Source organism: Medicago truncatula, chromosome 4, assembly GCF_003473485.1.
Source record: "Medicago truncatula cultivar Jemalong A17 chromosome 4, MtrunA17r5.0-ANR, whole genome shotgun sequence".
Lineage (NCBI taxonomy): Eukaryota > Viridiplantae > Streptophyta > Magnoliopsida > Fabales > Fabaceae > Medicago > Medicago truncatula.
The window spans coordinates 59,225,244-59,245,628 of NC_053045.1; the positions used below are offsets into that span (position 1 = coordinate 59,225,244).

At 32.5% G+C, this 20,385-nt stretch overlaps 3 protein-coding genes across 4 annotated transcripts; 1 reads left to right on the plus strand and 2 right to left on the minus strand.

Moving 5' to 3' along the window:
• Positions 1 to 9,290: 9,290 nt before the first annotated feature.
• Positions 9,291 to 11,417, minus strand: LOC11438219 (late embryogenesis abundant protein D-29). Its single transcript, XM_003609829.3, has 2 exons — positions 9,952 to 11,417; positions 9,291 to 9,710 (listed from the first exon to the last, which is right to left on the minus strand). Exons 1-2 carry the CDS (start codon positions 11,336 to 11,338, stop codon positions 9,553 to 9,555), a joined length of 1,545 nt encoding a protein of 514 aa, XP_003609877.1. The 5' UTR covers positions 11,339 to 11,417; the 3' UTR covers positions 9,291 to 9,552.
• A 729-nt stretch (positions 11,418 to 12,146) lies between these two features.
• On the minus strand, positions 12,147 to 17,055 carry LOC112421268 (uncharacterized). 2 transcript variants are annotated; one of them, XR_003011496.2, is made up of 5 exons: positions 16,909 to 17,055; positions 16,176 to 16,534; positions 13,148 to 15,056; positions 12,801 to 12,896; positions 12,147 to 12,546 (listed from the first exon to the last, which is right to left on the minus strand). XR_003011496.2 is itself a non-coding variant. In XM_024782221.2 (4 exons), exons 2-3 carry the CDS (start codon positions 16,529 to 16,531, stop codon positions 13,160 to 13,162), a joined length of 2,253 nt encoding a protein of 750 aa, XP_024637989.1. In that variant the 5' UTR covers positions 16,532 to 16,534; positions 16,909 to 17,055; the 3' UTR covers positions 12,147 to 12,546; positions 13,148 to 13,159. The 2 variants fall into 2 exon arrangements, 1 of the variants encoding a protein (XP_024637989.1); XM_024782221.2 differs by lacking the exon at positions 12,801 to 12,896.
• Positions 17,056 to 17,391: 336 nt separating this feature from the next.
• Positions 17,392 to 19,961, plus strand: LOC11419568 (tRNA pseudouridine synthase A 1). Its single transcript, XM_003609831.4, has 6 exons — positions 17,392 to 17,549; positions 17,637 to 17,733; positions 18,618 to 18,757; positions 18,846 to 19,208; positions 19,358 to 19,420; positions 19,507 to 19,961. The coding sequence occupies exons 1-6, from the start codon at positions 17,475 to 17,477 to the stop codon at positions 19,738 to 19,740; spliced, it is 972 nt and encodes a 323-aa protein (XP_003609879.2). The 5' UTR covers positions 17,392 to 17,474; the 3' UTR covers positions 19,741 to 19,961.
• The last annotated feature ends 424 nt before the right edge of the window (positions 19,962 to 20,385 follow it).

Genomic DNA, 20,385 nt, shown 5'->3' on the forward strand with positions numbered 1-20,385 from the left:
CAAATTTCATCAGGCAAAGTGTAAAATTCGAGCCAAATTAATTATTTTTAATTGGTATTTATTTATATTCTAAAAAAAAAAAAATGAACAAAACCGTTTTAATTGAGAGAATCCAAATTCGTTGAAAAGGCTAAAACAGTCGTTATAATTGTAGTTAATACATAAATGGTGATAATATATATTGTTGTATAAATTAAAGGAAATTTGATTAAAAAAAAATTGTTTAGGGGTATAACTCTCACCATTATAATTTTGTTTTTTTAAAATTTATAAAAAAATTTCCTGAAAGGTTAATCAAAATTTGATAAGGAAATTTTTTATTTCTAATAAAGGAAATTGATAGAGTTGTGAAATAAATAGTTTTTAATAATTCGATTAATAATAAATAGTGAAATAAAATCTATAGTCATATGCTATTTTTATTGCATTTAAATTACTCATTTTCTTTGTCCCATGATCTTAGTTCAGTTGATATGAATAATACATCAAACATGTAAGGTTCGGAATTCCAACCCCAACCACCACAAAAAAAAATTAAAAAATTACTCGTTTTCCTTGATATGCATGCACTCTAAATAATTTTCATTAAAAAATAAAATTCTTTTCTTTCGATTTCAGTGGAGTGAGGGACCCTCAGATACTTCCTTCCTTGTCGCAGCGTCCCCAAGCGAAGTTTCTCTATCTTTTGACCTTTTATGTAGCAAACTTCAAATTGTTCCAACGTAGTTTTTTACTATTACACTTTCATTCTATTGCATTTGAATAATTTTTTTTTTTGGATATTATCATGACTAGTTTTTGTTCTCTAACAAAACTAGCTGAAGCTGATTTTACTAGACAGTAGGAAACAAGATACTATTTTCAGTGACGGAATCAGAAATTTTATTTTATAAAGTATGGACAAAATAAAACAATGATAGGTTTTAGTGACAGCCACAACCGTATATAAAGTTCCATAATATTTTATTGGGGTGTCAAAAGTATATATAACAAAAGTGGTTAGTAGATGAAGTGGTCTGTTTCTTTTGATTATAGTGTGGGGGAGCCAAACCAAATCCCCACATAAACACTTTTTTTAATAAAATATTAAAAATATAGGAAAAATACTAAAAAGTAAAGGCGATAGGACTAGAACCAAAGACATTACGTTGACAGAATGGTCGCCATTCCACTACAACCAAAGGAAACATATTGCTCATGTACCCCTAATATGATATATATATATATATATATATATATATATATATATATATATATATATATATATATATATATATATATATATATATATATATATATATATATATATATATATAGCAAGCTTGTGGATGCCATGGCTCCCATGTGTCCCTAAAGAAATCCGTCCCTGAGTATAAGTTGAGCTCAGGCGCATGTCCAGACTAGCTGGGTGGTAAATCCACCCTTGGCTATTTTCATGCTAGGTTTCAAATTATTTCACCCATTTGACCTCATTGTCATCTCTACTAGATAATTTTTTAACTTAATTATTGTTTTTAGTAAGAACTAGAATAACAATTCGAGTAAATCACTAAATTGGTCTCTGTCTTTGTACCAAATTCTCAAATTGGTCCCTGACTCTATTAATAATTCAAAATGGTCATTGCCTTTGTCAAAAGTTTCTCGGATTGGTCTTCAACTCTATTAGTTCTTTTGTATTTTAAGTCATTAGCGTACCAAATAAGACCCAAAAGGCATTATATCCTCAACCACTAAATAATATCCAAAAGACATTGAACCATTAACACTCAAAATACAAAACAACTAATAGAATCATGAACCAATTTGAGAAATGTTTGATAAAGACAGAGACTATTTTGAGTTATTAATAGAGTCAGTGACCAATTTGAAAATTTGGTACAAAGATAGGGACCAATTTGATGGTTTACTCATAATAATTCATATCATTTATTCGAAAGAAAAAAAATGCAAAATATTAGTCAGTAGATTATTACTATAATCAAGCAGCTATATGATATGATGAATTGACCCACGCAACAATGGTTCCTTGTTGCATTTATTCATATAATTTAAGTTTAATTCTAAGTTAGTTTGTTGAAAATGTTAAAATTGAAGTGTTTTATACTTAGTGTAACAATTTGTCAGATTTTTTGAAAACTTAAAAGAAAAAGAGAGCACATTTTGTATTATACAGAATGAACTATATATGTTCTCACAACAAATTCATTCATATAAGAGGAGGGTGTCGAGAGAAAATGCATTTTCAAATATGTTGTTTTGAGTTTGATCATGCTTCTCTGTTAATTGAAATTTGTCGGTTAGCAGGACAATAAGATTAAGCTCAAAAGAATATATTGAATGCATTCTTTCTCGGCATTACTGATCTTATATGAATGAATTTGATGTGAGAACACATATAGTTCATTGGGTAGAATACAACATGTGTTCTCTTTTTCTTTTGAGTTTTTAAAGAGACTGACGAATTGTTACATTAAGTATAAACACTTCAATGCCAACATTTTTAGTAAACTTCCATGAGTTTAATTTAAATCAAATATCATGATGATGCTACATCCTTAGAGAGAATGTAATATAACAAAACATTTTAGAATTGATTTTGTTTTTGCGTTGAGATTTATTTTGAAAATGATTGAATGAATGAATTGATCTTTCTAAGACATGCAAATGATTGAGTAAATAAATATGGTTAATGAATGTAGTAAATGATTGAAATGAAAAAAAAAAATCCAAGTTTAGGGTTTGAAAAAACAGCAATTCTTGACAGAATTGATGTTCAGTTGGCATACATAAAATCAGCGGCATTGGACCAACGACGGTTAAGTTAATAAAGTAAATTTCAACTGTGAATGAGCAAAAATCAAAGTGATAAGAGCAAAATCCAAATAAAAGTTAAAACTCTAAACCTCGCGCTAGACCATTTATTTCTGGTGAAAAGTGAGACATTTTTTTATAGACGTGTTTGGTCATTATATAAAAGTTGAGTATAATAATAATATAACAATAGTCTCCTTAAATAAAAAATATAACAATAGTCGTTAGTAGGTGATAAAAAATAATAATAGTCATTAGTCATAGTCGGACCAGTGGCGAATTTTCTCTATGACCTGCAGGTGTCATGGCATCCCCTAGTTTTTCTATATATATATATATATATATATATATATATATATATATATATATGGCATGTAAGTTCATAAGTTTTTCTGGGTCGCAGTGGATATGGGGTGCGTGATTCGTCAGAATGTCGCATGTTCGAATCCAAGTTCACCCTGTGGGGGAGTCGAACCCTCACCTGTGTATTGGATTCGAACAAAAATAAACCACTAGACCAGTTAAGATTTTTGATATTCTTTGAAACAATTTGGTATATATTCCATAAGTTATGGCACCCCCAAGAAAAAAAACTCAAGATCCGCCACTGAGTCGGACGACACTGTGCAAAACACATGAGCCACATTTTACTTATGAATAAGTGAAAAAGTTCTCTTTGTTTAAAGAGATTTGATTTTTAAATTATGGAAGTTGTTTGTAGTTTGTTTGGAGTCATATATTACTCATGTTGTTTAGTTGTTGAGTGTATGAATATGTTTAAAACTAGTTTAAAACTTAATAAACTTTAGCTTGAAGGATAATATTAAAATATTAGATGTTTGGAGTTTATATAATTAAGTATCTTTTCAGATATTCAAAAAGTATAATTCAGTTGATAGTTGTAAGAGCAATAATATATAGGGGATGAGTTTCGAACATCAAATTTCTCGTTTCTTTATACGTAAAGTGTATGGCCCAGTTACTAGTTTTTATGACAAATATGTTTTTCATTTTTTGTTTGACAAACTCTCGATTTTTCTTGTTGTTGCATCACGAGTTTGAGAGAATGTTTTAGATAATAATTTTTTGAGTTTTTTTTTTTTTTTAGCAAAAATTTTTGAGTTGTTAAGTGTATAAATATATGTTCCTCTAAAATAGCTTTTGAGATTCAAACTCATTTATCACAAACATGTCAGCTTAAAATGTTTTACACCTTCAACTAATATAAGTTATCATTTGTATAATTTTAAGTTAAGGATCTTGTTAATGGGTGCCTTTGGGTACTCTTTAAATATTCTAAAATAAACAATTATTATTTAAAAAAGTCAAATATTTTAATTTTCAATACACGGATTACGCATATTTTCATAAATAGTTACTATTTATGGTTCTTAAAGAGTAACCCGAAGTTACTTGTTAACATTTCTTTAAGTTAAATATATTGAAATTAAAAATGATTGGTTTGTTTCTTTCTCTGTTGTGAGACCAAAATCGTATTGTTGTGTGCACGGCCTCTTTGTTTTTTTTGTGTGTTCAAGCTTTGTTTGGTTAAGTATACACTTGTGCTATGGTGTTTTTATAAAATCGATCTTTCTAAATGGTCAGCTTGGAACAACTTTCTGTGATTTTTTTGACATATATAGTGACTAAAGTGGTCAAATATGAGATCAACTTGATGTACCAACAATTTCTCCCTTATATATGAGATCATCGATTCTTACGAATATGTTTTCCCTCAAAAAAAATCTTTTTTCATCTATATATATTTGCATCGTCGCTGCTTGCTCCATCAAAAGGGATTACACCCCATAAACATCATGACAGAAAAGACGAAGACTTGTGATAATAAAATAAAATCAATCGAACCATCAACTCTGATACCATTGTTAGATTATGTGAGTGTCTGACGATCATTATATTAAACAATCACACAAATGCAATTCGACACCACATTTTAATAAAAAAAAAATTAAATCATAGAGTTTATTGGTTCTCTCAGTTGTATAGTGTTGAACATCTATTTTTTCTTTAAGATTCTTAATCACACTTGCTATTCCAACATGTTCCATTGGCAATATACAAAAATTTACAATGTGTTGGCACTATTAAGAAATAATAACTTGCAAACAAATTGTGGCCACAATGAACAATCTTTGGATAAGTTTTTGGCATCATTCAAGGGAGAGGAGTAGTGAAGCTTCAAACATTTTGTTTTGTTTTGTCTCAATCTCCGCCCCTCAACCCATCTCGTTCCATATGTTGTGTTTGTGGCGTTGTCTTGTTTGTGTTATTGTTACCAACTAAAGTTGGTGCTCACCTAAAGTTCAAAAGTTCAAGAAGCCATGGGGATTAAGCACGTGCTCATCGCACCTTTTAAAACCAACAAGCAGTTAAAACCAACAAATACATATTTATCTCGCTCTAGGTGGCCACCTCCACCTGCACCACATGTTTCTTGAGGTCACAAGTCACCCATGTGTGACTCGAGCATAAATAATTAATTTTTAGGAAGGAAAAAGAAAAAGAAAAAGGAGTTCTAGATATTGATTAAAAAGATAGCTTTTGTTAAATAAAATATGTTAATATGTTATTTGTTATTATAGTTTTTTACTCTTTTATCGAGATTTAACTTTAGCTTAAATTAGTTGAACTATACGGTATTGATTAACCGCATGAACTTATCATAAAACTATGAATAAATGATATTTTAACAACTTTCTTGCTATAATTTTTGGAACAACCTTGTCGTGCTCTCTTTTCATTGGTCAAAAACAATGGAGACAGAAAAAGGAAGAGAGAAATAAGAAGATAATGTAAATATGAGAGAGAAAGTTGTGCAAAAATTATACAAAAATGATTGTACAAATATCATTTCTCTAAAACTATATTGCCATCTTAAATACAGTGATGGAGTCCAGAATAATTTTATGAATGTGCCACATATAAAGAAGAAAAATTTCAAGTGTTATACAAAAATAGTCGATAAGAAAAAAATCACAATTGTTTTTACTTCTTCTTCTTTTTTTTTTTAAAGGAATTGTTTTGCTTTACTTCTAGTAAATATAAATAAAAGTGGCAAAAAAGAAATAAAACTGACTATATACATTTAAGAAATCAAATTCATTCATAATTAATGTTTTTTTTGTTAAAAAGCAAAAATGATATATGTATTGTAGTTGTTGCTGCTCCTTATTGGGTTGTTGATGAAGATGATGAAAAAAAAATCTAGGTTGGTGTATTGTTGATGATGAAAATCGTGAAGAAGAGGATGGAAGGAGAAGGAAAAAGATGAATAATACAAACCTTAATATTTTTTTGAATTTTTTTAATAGAAAGGACCAAAGCAGATATCAAATAAATACTTAAAACCAAAGCGATATCAATAAGTTACTAGTATTTGTTATTCAAACGGTCTTTTTTACCAGTAACTTATTTAGAATGGTCATTCCCTTGAACTACCCCCTATAACGACATATGCACATTTCTTCAACACCAAAAAAACGACACGTGCACTTTTTTTTTTTTTGAAGGAACGACGTATGCACATTTGTGTTTTTTTTTTTTTAAGGGTACGTATGCACATTTGTTAATTAATGGGAGACATATTTTTCATGATTTAGTCGGTCATTTATTATTATTATTATTATTTATTAATTACACTATTTTATTAAGTAATCTTTTTTTTTGGTTACAAAGCAAATTAAAAGAAACAGCAGACAAAGAAAAAAGAAGATGAGAAGCTAGAGCCTAAGATACAAAGATCCTATTTCATCAGCCCTTAACAGAGGTAGCAGCAAATCTGGAGGGGATGAGTGAACAGTGAAAACATCATCAGCTGAGACCCCAATCTTATTTTATTAAATAATCTATTAGCTCTTAAGATGAATAAGTGATTAACTCAAAATTTGAACCCCAACCCTCTACATATTTAGAAGGGGACCACAATCTTTTTCGGCTCTATATTCTTTTTTGTGAACTTTATATGATGTTGTATAATAAACATTATTACTCAATATATTTAACTTTAAACACTTAATTTTCTAAGTTTAATTGCATTAACCCTTAACTTAAATTCGTCAAAGAGAGAAAGAAAACAGAGTTTTATCTATAATTTACAAAAGAACCACAATCCTTAACTAGAATTCCAATTTATGATTCTTCTTTGCAATTTCACTTAGAAATTTCGACTCATTGCCTTTGATTTTGTTAGCACATTCTCGACCACTACCAATGATTCGTTGCTTGCATTTTCATTATACATTCATCCTCCTACACTTTTATTTTCTTTGTTTCATATTTTCTTTCTCTGCTACTTAAAAATTGCTTTAATATAATCATTCTCTAGCAAGCCTCGAGATATCAATCCTTCTATATCCTTAAAATAAAATATGGTGAGATAAGAAACTCTTTAAAATTTAGAGAACTAAAAAAATGTTATTGATTTTTTTCTAACATTGAAATTGTATGACATGTCAAAGACATGTAAGTAGAGTTTACATATTAGTCTTTCTCTTTTTGATAACAAAAGGGAAGGAAGAAAAAAAGGAAAAGACAAAAAAGACTCAAACTAAGGTTAAATAAATGCAACGTATATACTAAAAAGACACGGATCATGTCAGGAAGGGTTTCATACAAAATAACAAGACTATATCACTTAGTTAGAAAATAAGCTACAACGTTAACCTCACATAAAATATGTTGTAAATTAATCATCCAATCCCTACAAAGAAGGTGTCTAATAGATATAAATAAATTTACATACTTGTGAGATTCCGTTTTTTTTTATAAAGTCAAGAACAATAACTGAATTAAAGATGCACAACACCTACTTATAGTCGTGTCCCAACACATTTTCAACCATGATATAAACCTTTTTTTGAAGGAGCCATGATATAAACCTAAAATCTCAGCATAGAAAATGCAAGTACATGTTCTTTAAGTTAAAAAGCGGTGAATGTAAAACTCCCGGTAATATCACTAGGTTATGCTCGTGATAATTTGTTGGGATTGATTAAGGATGATATTTGTTTTGTCACAATTTATTCTCGATTGGACTATACCTGAGTTAGGTTTAATGGTATCTTTTTATTTTTATCTAGTATATTTCTTGTTTTGTCTAAAAAAACAAAGGTAATACAACTATAATTCTTGCTTTAGAGTAAAATGGGTGAATGTTCTTTGTGAGAATTTCAAGCTTACTATAAATAAGCTAAAAACAACATATATCATAATAATAATTAACTTGGGATGTAATTAGCAAGTGTTACACTGCTATAATAATTAAATGTCAACCAAAAAATAATAAATATGGTCTTCATCTTTTGACATCTACACGAAATCCTAAGTGCATCGTGATACGTTATTTAACAATTTGAGTATGTTAGTATTTAAAAGAAAGATATCTAACCATATGAGTAAATAGTTAATTTCTCCCCTTAAATTGTAAGTTTCATCAATTACTCTTCTGAAATTAACAAAACTTCAATTACCTCCTGAAATTTCACAACGTTAGTCAATTTACCCTCTCCGTCAAATTTTTCTGTTAGTGAACATGACGTTTTGCAAATATCCCCCTGAAGTTTTGCATTTATGTGCAAAATGCCTCCAAACTTAAAAATTTATATTATTTTTTTCTTAAAAACAAACAATTAATAGTTAAATATTAAAGCTAACTATTAATTTTGGAGTTTGAAAAAACTACATACATATATACATCAAAATAGGGAAAAACGTGTATTTTTAAAGTGAAAATAATAGTTATTTCTAATAAACAAATTATTATTTTTAGAGGTTTATAAACAAATTAATAATCAGATTTAAATTTATATTTTCTCCTTCACCATCTTAGTCTTTTAACTCCTTCAACAATTTGCTCAAACTATTTAAATCCATAAATCATCCCATTATTGTCACTTTAAAAAATACATATTTTTTCCATTTTGAAGCCTTTTTGATGTATATATGCATGTAATTTTTCCAAATTCCAAAATTAATAGTTATCTTTAATATTTAACTATTAATTGTTTGTTTTTAAGAAAAAATAATATAAATTTTTAAATTTGAGGGGCATTTTGCACATAAGTGCAAAACTTCAGAGGGGTATTTGCAAAACGTCATGTTTACTAACAGAAAAATTTGACGGAGAGAGTAAATTGACCAACGTTGTGAAATTTAAAGGGGTAATTAAAGTTTTGTTAATTTCAAGGGGGTAATTGATGAAACTTACAATTTTAAGAAAGAAATTGACTATTTAAGAAATGAGATGTCTAACCTGAAAGAAAAAAATACCCGCCATATTTCTATGAAAATGTGATCAAATTTTTGGATACACCAAAACAATACATTAACAAAAAAAAAAAAATCTTAACTTGCGTCCTAAGAAACTGAATACAATATAAAAAGATTTGAATGAATGTATGTTTAAAAAAATTATGTTAACAATTTAGAAATGAAATTCATAATTAATTATATTTTGGTACATAAAAATAAATTATTCATACAAATTGGAGTATATATAGGGGGAATGGTGACTATTATTTTTTAAGCTCTTAAGAAACAAAAACATATTCGACTTGATACAAAATGTTCTGACTTGTGCTATGTGGTTGCTATCATGAGAGACCAAACACAGCACTAGCAAACAACAAAACAAAGAAAAAGATTACTACTCCCATATATGATGATATATACACACACATAAGAAAGGTCTTCTCTTCTATAGAAGATGTCATCATGAGAAGCTTAAAGCTCAGGATCTCGGCGTTGTCCACCCAATTTTTGCTTTGCAGCTTCATAGTTTGAGGCTATGGTTTCCTTGGCTGCATTTGCTATGTTACTTGCTTTCTCTGCTGCTGTGTCCTTCACTTCTTTAGCCTTCTCTGCACTGTGTTCTCCTGTCCCTGCTCATCAAACATTCAATCCTCAATATATTAGCTATTTCATTTTATTTTCCTTGGCATATTTGGCACAATGTTTCTATAAGCACTTTTGGCTAATAGACTTTTATATATTTTATCATAATAGGAAGAAAAAGCTAACAAAATATTTTGCTTTAAGCACTTTTGGTTTTCTTTCTTCCCTATATTACCATGCGCATACTAGAAATGTTAGTAACAAAATTAGAGTTTGAACAGTACAAACCAGATGCAACGTCTTGGATTTTATTTTTGGTTTTCTGAGCAGTATCAGCTCCATACTTTGCTGTCTTCTGAGTGGTGTCATTGGCATATTCAGAAGCCTCTTTGGTTTTTTGAGCAGCATCACCTGCATAGTCTTTAGATTTGTATGCTGCATCATTGGCATACTCTCTAGTATTGTGAGCAGCATCACCTGCATAATCTTTGGCTTTTTGTGCAGCTTCACCAGCATAGTCTTTGGTCTTATATGCTGCATCTTTGGTCTTCTCTGCAGCATCACCTGCATAGTCTTTAGACTTGTATGCTGCAGCATTGGCATATTCTCTTGTCTTTTCTGTAGCATCACCCGCATAATCTTTGGTCTTGTATGCTGCATCTTTGGTCTTCTCGGCAGCATCACCAGCATAGTCTTTAGTCTTGTATGCTGCATCTTTTGCCTTCTGTGCAGCATCACTTCCATAATCTTTGGTCTTCTCTGCTGCATCACCTGCATAATCTTTGGTCTTGTATGCTGCATCTTTGGCCATCTGTGCAGCATCACCAGCATACTCTTTAGACTTGTATGCTGCATCAGTTGCATACTCTTTGCTCTTCTGAGTAGCACCACCAGCATAGTCTTTGGTTTTCTGTGCAGCATCGCCTGCATACTCTTTGGTCTTCTCTGTAGCATCACCTGCATACTCTTTGGTTTTTTGTGCAGCATCACCTGCATACTCTTTGGACTTGTGCGCTGCACCAGTGGCATATTCTTTGGCTTTCTGTGCAGCCTTCTGAGCAGCATCAGTAGCATATTCTTTGGCCTTCTGTGCAGCACTACCTGTGTATTCTCCAGCCTTATGAATAGCTTCACCGGCAAAGTCTCTGTTGTCCTCTGCATCATCATCATCATCTGCATAGCTTTCGTCAGCAGCATAATGTTTGGTCTTCTCAGAAGCATCAGTGGCATAATCTCTGATTTTCTTAGAAGCATCCCAAGCATAGCCTTTGGTTTTCTCAGCAGCATCATGGGCATGGTCACTGGCTTTTTGAGCAGTTTCCTTGGACTTGTGTGCAGTTTCATCTGCATAGTGTTTGGTTTTGTGTGCAGCGTCTGAAGCATATTCAGAGGCTTTATCAGTGGTGGTGCTGTCCTTATCTTTGTCTTTGAAGCCAAGGCCTTCGGTGATTTTCTCTTTGGCCCACTCAGTCCATGTCTCTGCGGCTTCTTTCCCTTCTTTTCCTGTTTCTGATGCTTTGTTTGCAGTTTCCATGGTCTTGGCTTTCACATCTTGAAAATCACGACCTTCATCTTCATTTGAGGGAATGTGACCAACACTAGAGGATTTACAGTTAATAGTAAACACAAAGAGTAACAACACTGTTACCAAAACCAACCTTGGAGCCATCACCATGTGTTTATTTGTGTGACAACAACAAAAAGAAAGAAATTGTAATGTAGAATTAGAGTGTGAGAGAATGTTCGAATTGGATTGGATTGGATTATGATTATGAGAGAGGTTGGGAGTTTATAAAAGTGAGTTGAGGGACATGGTGGCAGGTAAACATGCAACGTGGCAAGTTAGAGAGATTTTGAATTTTACGTGTCAGTTATATAGAAACAAGCATGTTTAATTACTGGCTTTATTTTGGTTTTGATGCTGCGGTTTCCAAGTTAGCTTATACGTGTCATAACTATAAATAACGTTGATGTCTTGGAACAAAAATGCACCGTTTATTTGATTTGATGATTTGATTAAAAGGAAGAAATTAGAACAAGTTCCAATTTACCTGCTTGATGTAAGCATCGATTGCTTTAGATCCTTCCATTTCTATCCTTACCACCACCGCCATATGATTTCTTATGTGTTTCTTTCTTTTTATTTTTAAATGGTGATAAATCACAAAGATGCTGTCGTAGTATTGACAGATCAAACATGAAAAGGCAAAATAATCTTATTTCCACCTAGAAATAGTTTTTCTCCCTTTAAACCATGACAATTGACAATGTAACATGGCTAAGAATAAGACATAAAAGACAATGTAAGCAAGCAAATAAACTCCAAAACGAGCCCTTGGATGGATAACAGAAACACATTAATCGCATCAGCATACAAACTTCTACAGCATAGTGTGTGTAAGCACTTCGCCAGAATCATCATCAAAACCAAAAGGGAAGAATATTTTGCTAAATCATCATGGTCAATTGGTCATGCAAATGGATTAAACAAAAGCTACATCTGCTGCCTCCAACCAGGAGAAACTATTCTTATATCATCATGAAATATCTCTAAAATATATATCATTCGAACCGCAGTGATCCAATCAATAAATTTAAATAACTAGAAAATGGCAACATAAGCCTACACACAGAATCTATCTAAACACAAAAACAGATCTAGTTTGCCAGATGAAGTGATTTGTTCTCTACCGGATAACAATAACTAACTGATAGAGTAAAACAAGAAAAGAAAAGCTAACTAATCTCTAAGTTGGAAGCACGTGAATTTGGAGACTACTTAAACAAAATATCCATACAACCACTAAAACGTTTCTCCATAGCCATTCTCTATCATGGTTGGAAATAGCTCAAATATTTGCATCTTGCTTCATTGAAGATTCCCTGTGTCAAGCAAAATGTTTCAGAATCAGAAACTTTGTCATTGTTGCTTGCTGGTAAAAATAATCATGCAGACTACATGGGATGGTAAAACATTTGAGACAGTAGCTACAAACTCACTGCTATAGTATCAAACATCAAACATACTCTCAAATTTGGGATGCATAACAGAATGTCTTATACGAAGACATAGCAAGTACAACGGCTAATGGAGTCAGGAAATAATATAATCTATATGCATATCCAGAAATCCTCACTTGAGTTCAAATGGATGGCCCATGTAACTAACTATGTAGCACTAACACTTCAGATCGAAGGCGTGTCTAGTTACGACGCATATCACTGTCAAACACCTACACACACATGGTTACATCAATCACTTCAACTTTCTCAAATTATTATCAATATCTACTTGTTTTGTGTCAGTCTCGTCTCCAGTGCCTGACTGTGGGCTGGTGCGTAGTTACTTTGAAAATTGAAAGCTATAAAAATACATGAAAATATGCACACACAACTGGAAGCAAATACATAGAAACCTCGCCCTAGTGCATATTATATATATATATATATATATATATATATATTGAGGGAGAGAGAGACTTACTATGAAGCAAAACTATGAAAGTTTGCATGTCTTCCGATTGTGGCCAAGTCCCTTGCATTTACCACATTGAAGCTGACGTTTAATTAGGTCTATCGATTCAACCTGCTTTGATTTTGGCCGACCAGGAGGGCGCTTAGTTGGTGGAGGGGTTACAGTAACAACTTCCATAGCCGATTCAACCTGGACTGGTTTGTCAATATCCGGCAGAGCGTGAATTGGTTCTGTATATGTTAATCTGTAATTATCAACTGTCAAGTATCTGGAACAATAATCATATAGGTCCCTGCCAACACATTCAAAGACAGCAATAGCATGGCAGCAAGGAAGGCCAGTAAGTTTCCATCCCTTGCAGCTACAATCCCAATTATCAATATCAACAATTTCAACAGATTGTCCACAGACTTCAAATGTGGTACCTTGTGAAAGCAACACTTGTAGCGAGCGAGCGTCTGATGTTTCCTTTTGGATAATTTCCTCTTTGGATGGTGTCAATTTTGTTATCCATTGATTAGACTTTTCTCGTCGTGTGCTAATTGTTTCCATCATGTTACCTCGTAATACATCAATCATTTGAGTGATTGGCAACTCGTTCGCCTCTGACACCCAACTATAAAATTGCTGCCCAAAATTCGATGTCATAAGATTATACCTAGCTCCATTGAAGAATGCATTGGACCAGTGCTCTGGCTCACTTTGTATGACCCAGTTGTATGCTTCAGGAGAAATACCTTTTATATTCTCAATACTACGTTCAAAAATCTCCAGTTTGGATGCGTAAGCAGCAGCATAAAAATCATTAACCATGAAACGTCTGGCCTCATGAGATAATTGTCCCTTTAAGTCCTTGTTCAGTTTGTCAGCAAGGTGACGTAAACAATAGCCGTGGTAGCAGTTTTCAAATATCTCAGACAGTGATTTTTTTAACCCATTCTGAAAATCTGCAACAAATGTAATCTGTTCAGATGTCGATAAAGCTGATTTCAGCTCCTGAAGAAACCAATGCCAGTTGTCTTCAGTTTCGGCATCTACAACAGCAAAGGCTACGGGAAAAATGCCATCATTTCCATCGACAGAAGTTGCAGCCAATAATTCCCCTTGATACTTTGAGTTTAAAAGAATACTGTCGAGGAAAATGAGAGGGCGACAGGCTTGCCGGAAACCAGTTATTGAGGCATGAAATGATACAAAAAGACGATGGAAACTTGAGTCCTCTTTTGTCGTGAATGTTGCAAAACTCCCCGGGTTAGTCTCTTTTATCTTCTCGCAAAAGAATGGCAATTGAGTATATGCCTCCTTATAAGAGCCTTGGAGTTGCTCTCTAGCAATTTCTTTTGCACGCCATGCTTGAGAATAATTTAACTGAATCCCATACTCGCGCTTTATGTCGTCTGCGATATCCTTTGGCCTGTAATTGGGTGAAGCTTTCAATTTCTCTTTTATAATATTTCCCACCCAGCCTCTAGTTGCTCGATACCCAGCTTTGACAGCAGATCCTTCACAAGTATGATCTCTGGTCATTTTCTTGATGCAAATCAACTGAGTGGTTGACAACTTAGACGCATATATTCTCCAGGGACAGCCTTGAGATTTACATTTGACCGTGACACGATGACTATCATTTTTTTTATATCTGTACGCAAAACCATGAGCAATGGAGTATTTATGCAATGCCTCTCGGAATTCACTAAAACTATTAAACCTTTGGTCTACACCAGTGATAGTATTTTCCCACTGCTGTGCCGCTCTTTGACGCTTGTCATCATTGGCCCCAGAACAAAGAGATTGTGCAGGGGCTTCATTAGCTACATCCACTTCAACTTGATCAATGCATTGCTCAGCATCAATGGCTGCTACATTAATAGGGATAACAACAGGAACAACAGCTTCTGACACAGTTGTTCTGCTTGACCTGCATTACCAAATGTTCTATAAAATTTTCCAAACAATTCACATGTAAAAGATATGAATCTAAATTGGACCCAGTTGGATTGACTTTTTTTATCTTATTGACTGGCATAAGCACTTGAAATGTGTCCATAAGCTGTTTTCAATTTATTTCCATAAGCTCTACAGAATAAATTATGAAAGAACGAATAACTTATACACAAGCACTTTTTTTCATCAAAAAGAGGGCCAATGTCTAACATATGCTATGGCCATTCATTTTGGTCACAACCACGACAACGCTAGGTCAGATTTTTATATGGAAACAACCATAAAACATAGTTATCAAATCGAGATTCAAATCGTGAATTGAAAGACCTGCTTCCCAAATCGTGAATCTCATCATAGTGAGTTGGGATTCATCACAATAAACCAAGACTCAAAATAGACAGATGCAGATATTCATATCAATTGAGTTTATTTTTGTATCAAACCAATATATAACTCACATGTATCGTAAGATATGAACCATGCTGTAAAATATGGTTTGAAAAGAAAAATGTTCAACCATCTAATATCATATACAAAAATATATTTCTGCAATTATACAGGGCAATATAAACTCCATGATGCCTATCGATAGCAAAGGAACCATATTAAAATGAATATAAGGAATTATAAAACAGAAGAACTTGGGAATCTCACATGTATCGTAAGATATGAACCATGATATACGCTATGGTCATTCATTTTGGTCACAACCATGATATCCAGATGACAAGTGTAAAACATGGTTATCAAATCAAGATTCAAATCGTGAATCAAAAGACCTACTTTCCGAATCGTGAATCTCATCACAGTGAATCAGGATTCATCATAATAAATCAAGACTCAAACAGGGATTCGTCTTCAAAACAGATACACACCACTAGATGTTAGCAATGATGTAAGATACTGTTAACCATGCTGTAAAATGTGGTTCAAAAAGAAAAATGTTACAAGTTCAACTCTCTAACATCATATCGACGCAGCTATTTCTACAATTACCGACCAATTTAAACTATATGATATCTAACAATAGCAAAGGAAGTATATTAAAATGAACATAAGTAATCATAAAACAAAAGAACTTGTGAATAACTACCTACTAGCAGGCATGTTGGATGTGTTCCGAGCCACCACTTCCTCATTTATAACAAACACATCAACAGTGCTAGCATCTCCAAGAAAACTAACCATTCGCTGTAAATCCTTGTCTTTTGACACTGTAATGAGTGTTTTCTTGTTTCCAGGAAGGAAGTACTTGATGTTCATGGTGCTTACATTGCAGTTAAATGTTTCGGCAATTTCAGACTTAAAATCAGACAAACTTGTCTCCTGATCAATGTCAATTGCATAAGCATCACCACCATTGTAAGACATTGATCCATCTATATTGGTTACAAATTCACCTCTTGATTGACATATAGCTATAACTTTCTTTGTAGCTGTAGCAGCCATGGCCTATCAAGTAATAGTACAAAAAAATTAATTTTTTAAAATAAAATAAAAAAAATGTAGCAATCAGAAGTGAAATATAAAATGGGTAGTAGCATTGCATTTTGCATTGTGAACAAATAATTGCAAAAATGCCCAAAATTGTGAAGTGTAATTGAGTATGAAATGACAAAATTGAAATTGATATAGAGGAAATAGAACATAATGGGTAATGAAAATTTGTGATAAAAATTGAATCTTTAAGCGAGAAAAGCATTGCCAATGTGAGAATTAAGCGATTTTAAAGAGAGGGGAAAAAGAAAAAAAAGGTAAAACCCTAAACGTGAATAAAAGAGAGGGAAAATAAGGAATGAAAGAAAAGGGGAAATGAAGAGAGAAACCTAAACGACAGAATGGAGAATGTCCGTCGCCAATGAAAGAGCTCAATTTCTCTGAAACTGTTGCTATCTCCCGACGACAACGTAGTTGCTGTTTTTTTTCTTTTTCTCTACAAAATATTACGTTTTCATCAATTATCAATTGGAATTAATTTATATCTATCATATTCTTCCAATCAAATCATTTTTAAAAAGTAACAACAAAATGGACTAAGGATTTCATAAATATTAAGTATTTATTGAACAAAAGAAATTTTTAAAATTTTGAAAAATAAACTTATGTAATTTTTAATATATAACTTAACAATTTACTTAGTCATTTTGATAGTGTTAATGTATTATTTTGTATATTTATAATAAAATAAAAATGATATTTATATAATATTTTTTTATAACTTTAATGACAATTTTCTCTCTATTATTTTAATTTTTGTGTCTAATATTTTTTTTTCTTGTAAAATTATGGTTGTAACAAATGATTCAAGAAAGCATTGCCCATATTTTTTGTTTGAATGAGTTTGGTGTGGATAAAGAAGAAGTAGGCGTATTGTATTATTTGATAGTGAGAGATGATGAGTTTGGCATTAGCAGCAGCAACATCATCAGTGGTTACTCCCATTCCATCTCCAACTTCCCTTCTATCTGTATGTATGAATGAATGAACCCTCTTTTCTCTTTCTCTTCTTCACTCTTTTTCATCATAATAACACTTTTCTTTTCTTTTTTTGTAGTTGAATTCTGCAGCAAGTGATGTTGTGGAAGTGAAGCCCAACCAAGATGGCTATAAGTGGCGCCTCCTTTTGTCTTACGATGGAACCCGATATGCAGGCAATCATCATTTTTCTCTTTTCATTTTCACTTCCTTGTTCCATTATACAAACATTTTCATATCACTCATTAATTATCTTGTTTCTGGCTCATTAATTATGTCTTTGGGTTTCGAATTCATTTTCTGTTATACTTTTTTCACTATTATTTGCTACCTAATCACAATATCAGAGGGACACTCATTTCTTTTAAAACAAAATTAAAATAATTGTAGCCTTATAATACTTGAAATCCTTTCACTGCTTATTAGGTTTTTATATTGCTCATAAATAAACGGTGGATGACCCTATCGATAGGCTCTAATACCATATTAAATTTTTATATTCGGTGTAACTCACCTTACAAAACCAACTTGTAAAGTGAGTGGTGTCACGCTTTATAAACTCTTATCAAATGTTCTATCTTTTCTATGTGGGTTTTTCCCGATACTGCTTGCATATTGCGTATCTTCAATTTTCTGTTTCTTTCAACAATCTCAAACCATTGTAATCATGGGGTTTTGATTCTTCTCATTCTATAGACCTAATTACTTTGAGAAAAATGTTTTTTTAAATGTTTTTTGCTTTCACTCTTATTCCAACCTTAAGTTTCCAACACCCTTTTTTTTGGGGCATTGTCTGTTTTGAGTCTTATGTAAGTTCGCACGAGTTTGTCCTTACTTAAAAATACCAAATCCTAGTTGGATAAAGCTCAAAGTCTCAAACTATTGAATTAAGTTTTCAGCTTGATCTAATAGTGTACCATAAAAAAATACCAAATCCCTGCATTGACTCTTGATCCATATAGAAAGGTGTAGTTTTCCAGCATTTAATGAATAAAAACTAAGTTAAATAGTTGAATTCTTTCTTTTTCTCCATTATTTTGACCCGTGACTGTGTTTTCAGGCTGGCAATATCAGGAGTCCCCCCCTACTGTACAATGCGCCGTAGAAAAAGCTTTAATTAGAGCAACAAAGCTTCAAAGGAAGGATCTCCAGTTGGTTGGTGCAAGCAGGACTGATGCAGGAGTCCATGCTTGGGGTCAGGTCAGATCTTGTAATTCCTTTTGTGTGCAATTTCAGCTTTCAAGTGGTAAACATTGGATTAAAATTTTATAACTTATTGTGACTGTAGGTTGCACATTTTCTTACACCATTTAATTACGACAATTTGGATAGCGTTCACGCTGCTTTGAACGGTCTTCTTCCTTCTGATATACGAGTTAGAGAGATCAGCCCTGCATCAGCTGAATTTCATGCTCGGTTTTCTGTAAAAAGTAAGATTTATCATTACAAGATTTACAGTGATACCATCATGGACCCGTTCCAGCGCCATTTTGCTTATCATAATATGTATAAACTCAATAGTGCTGCTATGAGAGAAGCTGCAAGATATTTTATTGGGAAGCATGATTTCACTGCTTTTGAAAATGCATCTCACAATGATCGCATACCGGATCCAGTGAAGCATATTTTCCGATTTGATGTGAAAGAAATGGTACTTAACGAGTTCATATTTAAAGTTTTTCCATACTGCTGCGAACATTATTAGTATTTTGCACTAAATTTACTGTGTTTATATCTTCTTGGTTTATTTTTGGAAACTAAGAATACTCTAATGCTGATCACTTCAATATCAATGTGCAGGGAGCTCTTTTGCAGCTAGAAGTTGAAGGCTCGGGCTTCTTGTATAGACAAGTCCGAAACATGGTATTCAATCTTCTGTGCCAAATTCATGTAAAAAAGTTATTGCTGTACAGTTGATAGCAATGACATATATCTGTTTGCATTTTCAGGTCGCTTTGTTGCTTCAAATTGGAAAGGAGGCAACCCCTCCTGACATTGTTCCACATATTTTGGCGAGTCGCGATCGCAAGGAGCTTGCAAAATACTGCTATTATCTGCCACCGCATGGTCTTTGTCTTGTTTCTATTAACTATAATGAAAGTCACTTGTTGCCTCCACCAGGTTGCCCTGCAAAAAGTTTTGGCATGCATCATACCATAAGAAAATGCAAGGTTGTATTCTAATGATAATACTAGGTAATAGAACAAACAGTATAAAATTTAAATATTAATGGACTGATTTTTTCACATTCATTTGATATTTGTGCTTCATGCTTCATAATCATTAAATTGCTGGAGCAGTGGAGCCTAAAATAGGAGTTTGGCTTTTAGGGCTGTTTCAGAGATGTTATTTGGGTTGACGTTCTGTATTTGATAATATTTTAATCCAAAATTTAGTTCAATGATGACTACATTTTAGTGATTTTACAAGCGTCATCAACAATGAAACTCCTTTTGTGAAGCAGTCACTTTGAGCCTCCATAAAAAATCACTCATATATGATATGTATCCTTAACTAGGGTTCATGTTTTGAACTTGTTACTATCCAAATAATAATAACTATTAAAATTCGGGTAACCAAATTAGACCTTTTTAGTAAAACCATTTTGACTAAAACAGAACTGGTCTATAACTGGTTTTGAACAAAAATGGTTTTAAAATAGGCTTTGAAAAGAATGCCAAAAAGGACCCATCTTTATGTCTTTGCTACTAAAAAAAACCTATATTTTCGGAAGTTCACCTTTGGACGACACAAAATTAGTTTATATTTTTAGAATGTGTACATATAGGTGCCTAAAGACTGGACTCGACTGGTGAAGATAAGATATT

Bases quoted from the DNA above. Each gene is read 5' to 3' on its own strand.
- LOC112421268 (XM_024782221.2), bottom strand. From the start codon at position 16,531: ATGGCTGCTACAGCTACAAAGAAAGTTATAGCTATATGTCAATCAAGA. The intron at 15,057-16,175 runs GTAGTTATTCAC...TTGGTAATGCAG, and splicing joins TCCAACATGCCTGCTAGTAG to GTCAAGCAGAACAACTGTGT.
- LOC11419568 (XM_003609831.4), top strand. From the start codon at position 17,475: ATGATGAGTTTGGCATTAGCAGCAGCAACATCATCAGTGGTTACTCCC. The intron at 19,209-19,357 runs GTACTTAACGAG...ATCAATGTGCAG, and splicing joins GATTTGATGTGAAAGAAATG to GGAGCTCTTTTGCAGCTAGA. The intron at 19,421-19,506 runs GTATTCAATCTT...TTGCATTTTCAG, and splicing joins ATAGACAAGTCCGAAACATG to GTCGCTTTGTTGCTTCAAAT.
- LOC11438219 (XM_003609829.3), bottom strand. From the start codon at position 11,338: ATGGTGATGGCTCCAAGGTTGGTTTTGGTAACAGTGTTGTTACTCTTT. The intron at 9,711-9,951 runs GTTTGTACTGTT...TTTGATGAGCAG, and splicing joins AATCCAAGACGTTGCATCTG to GGACAGGAGAACACAGTGCA.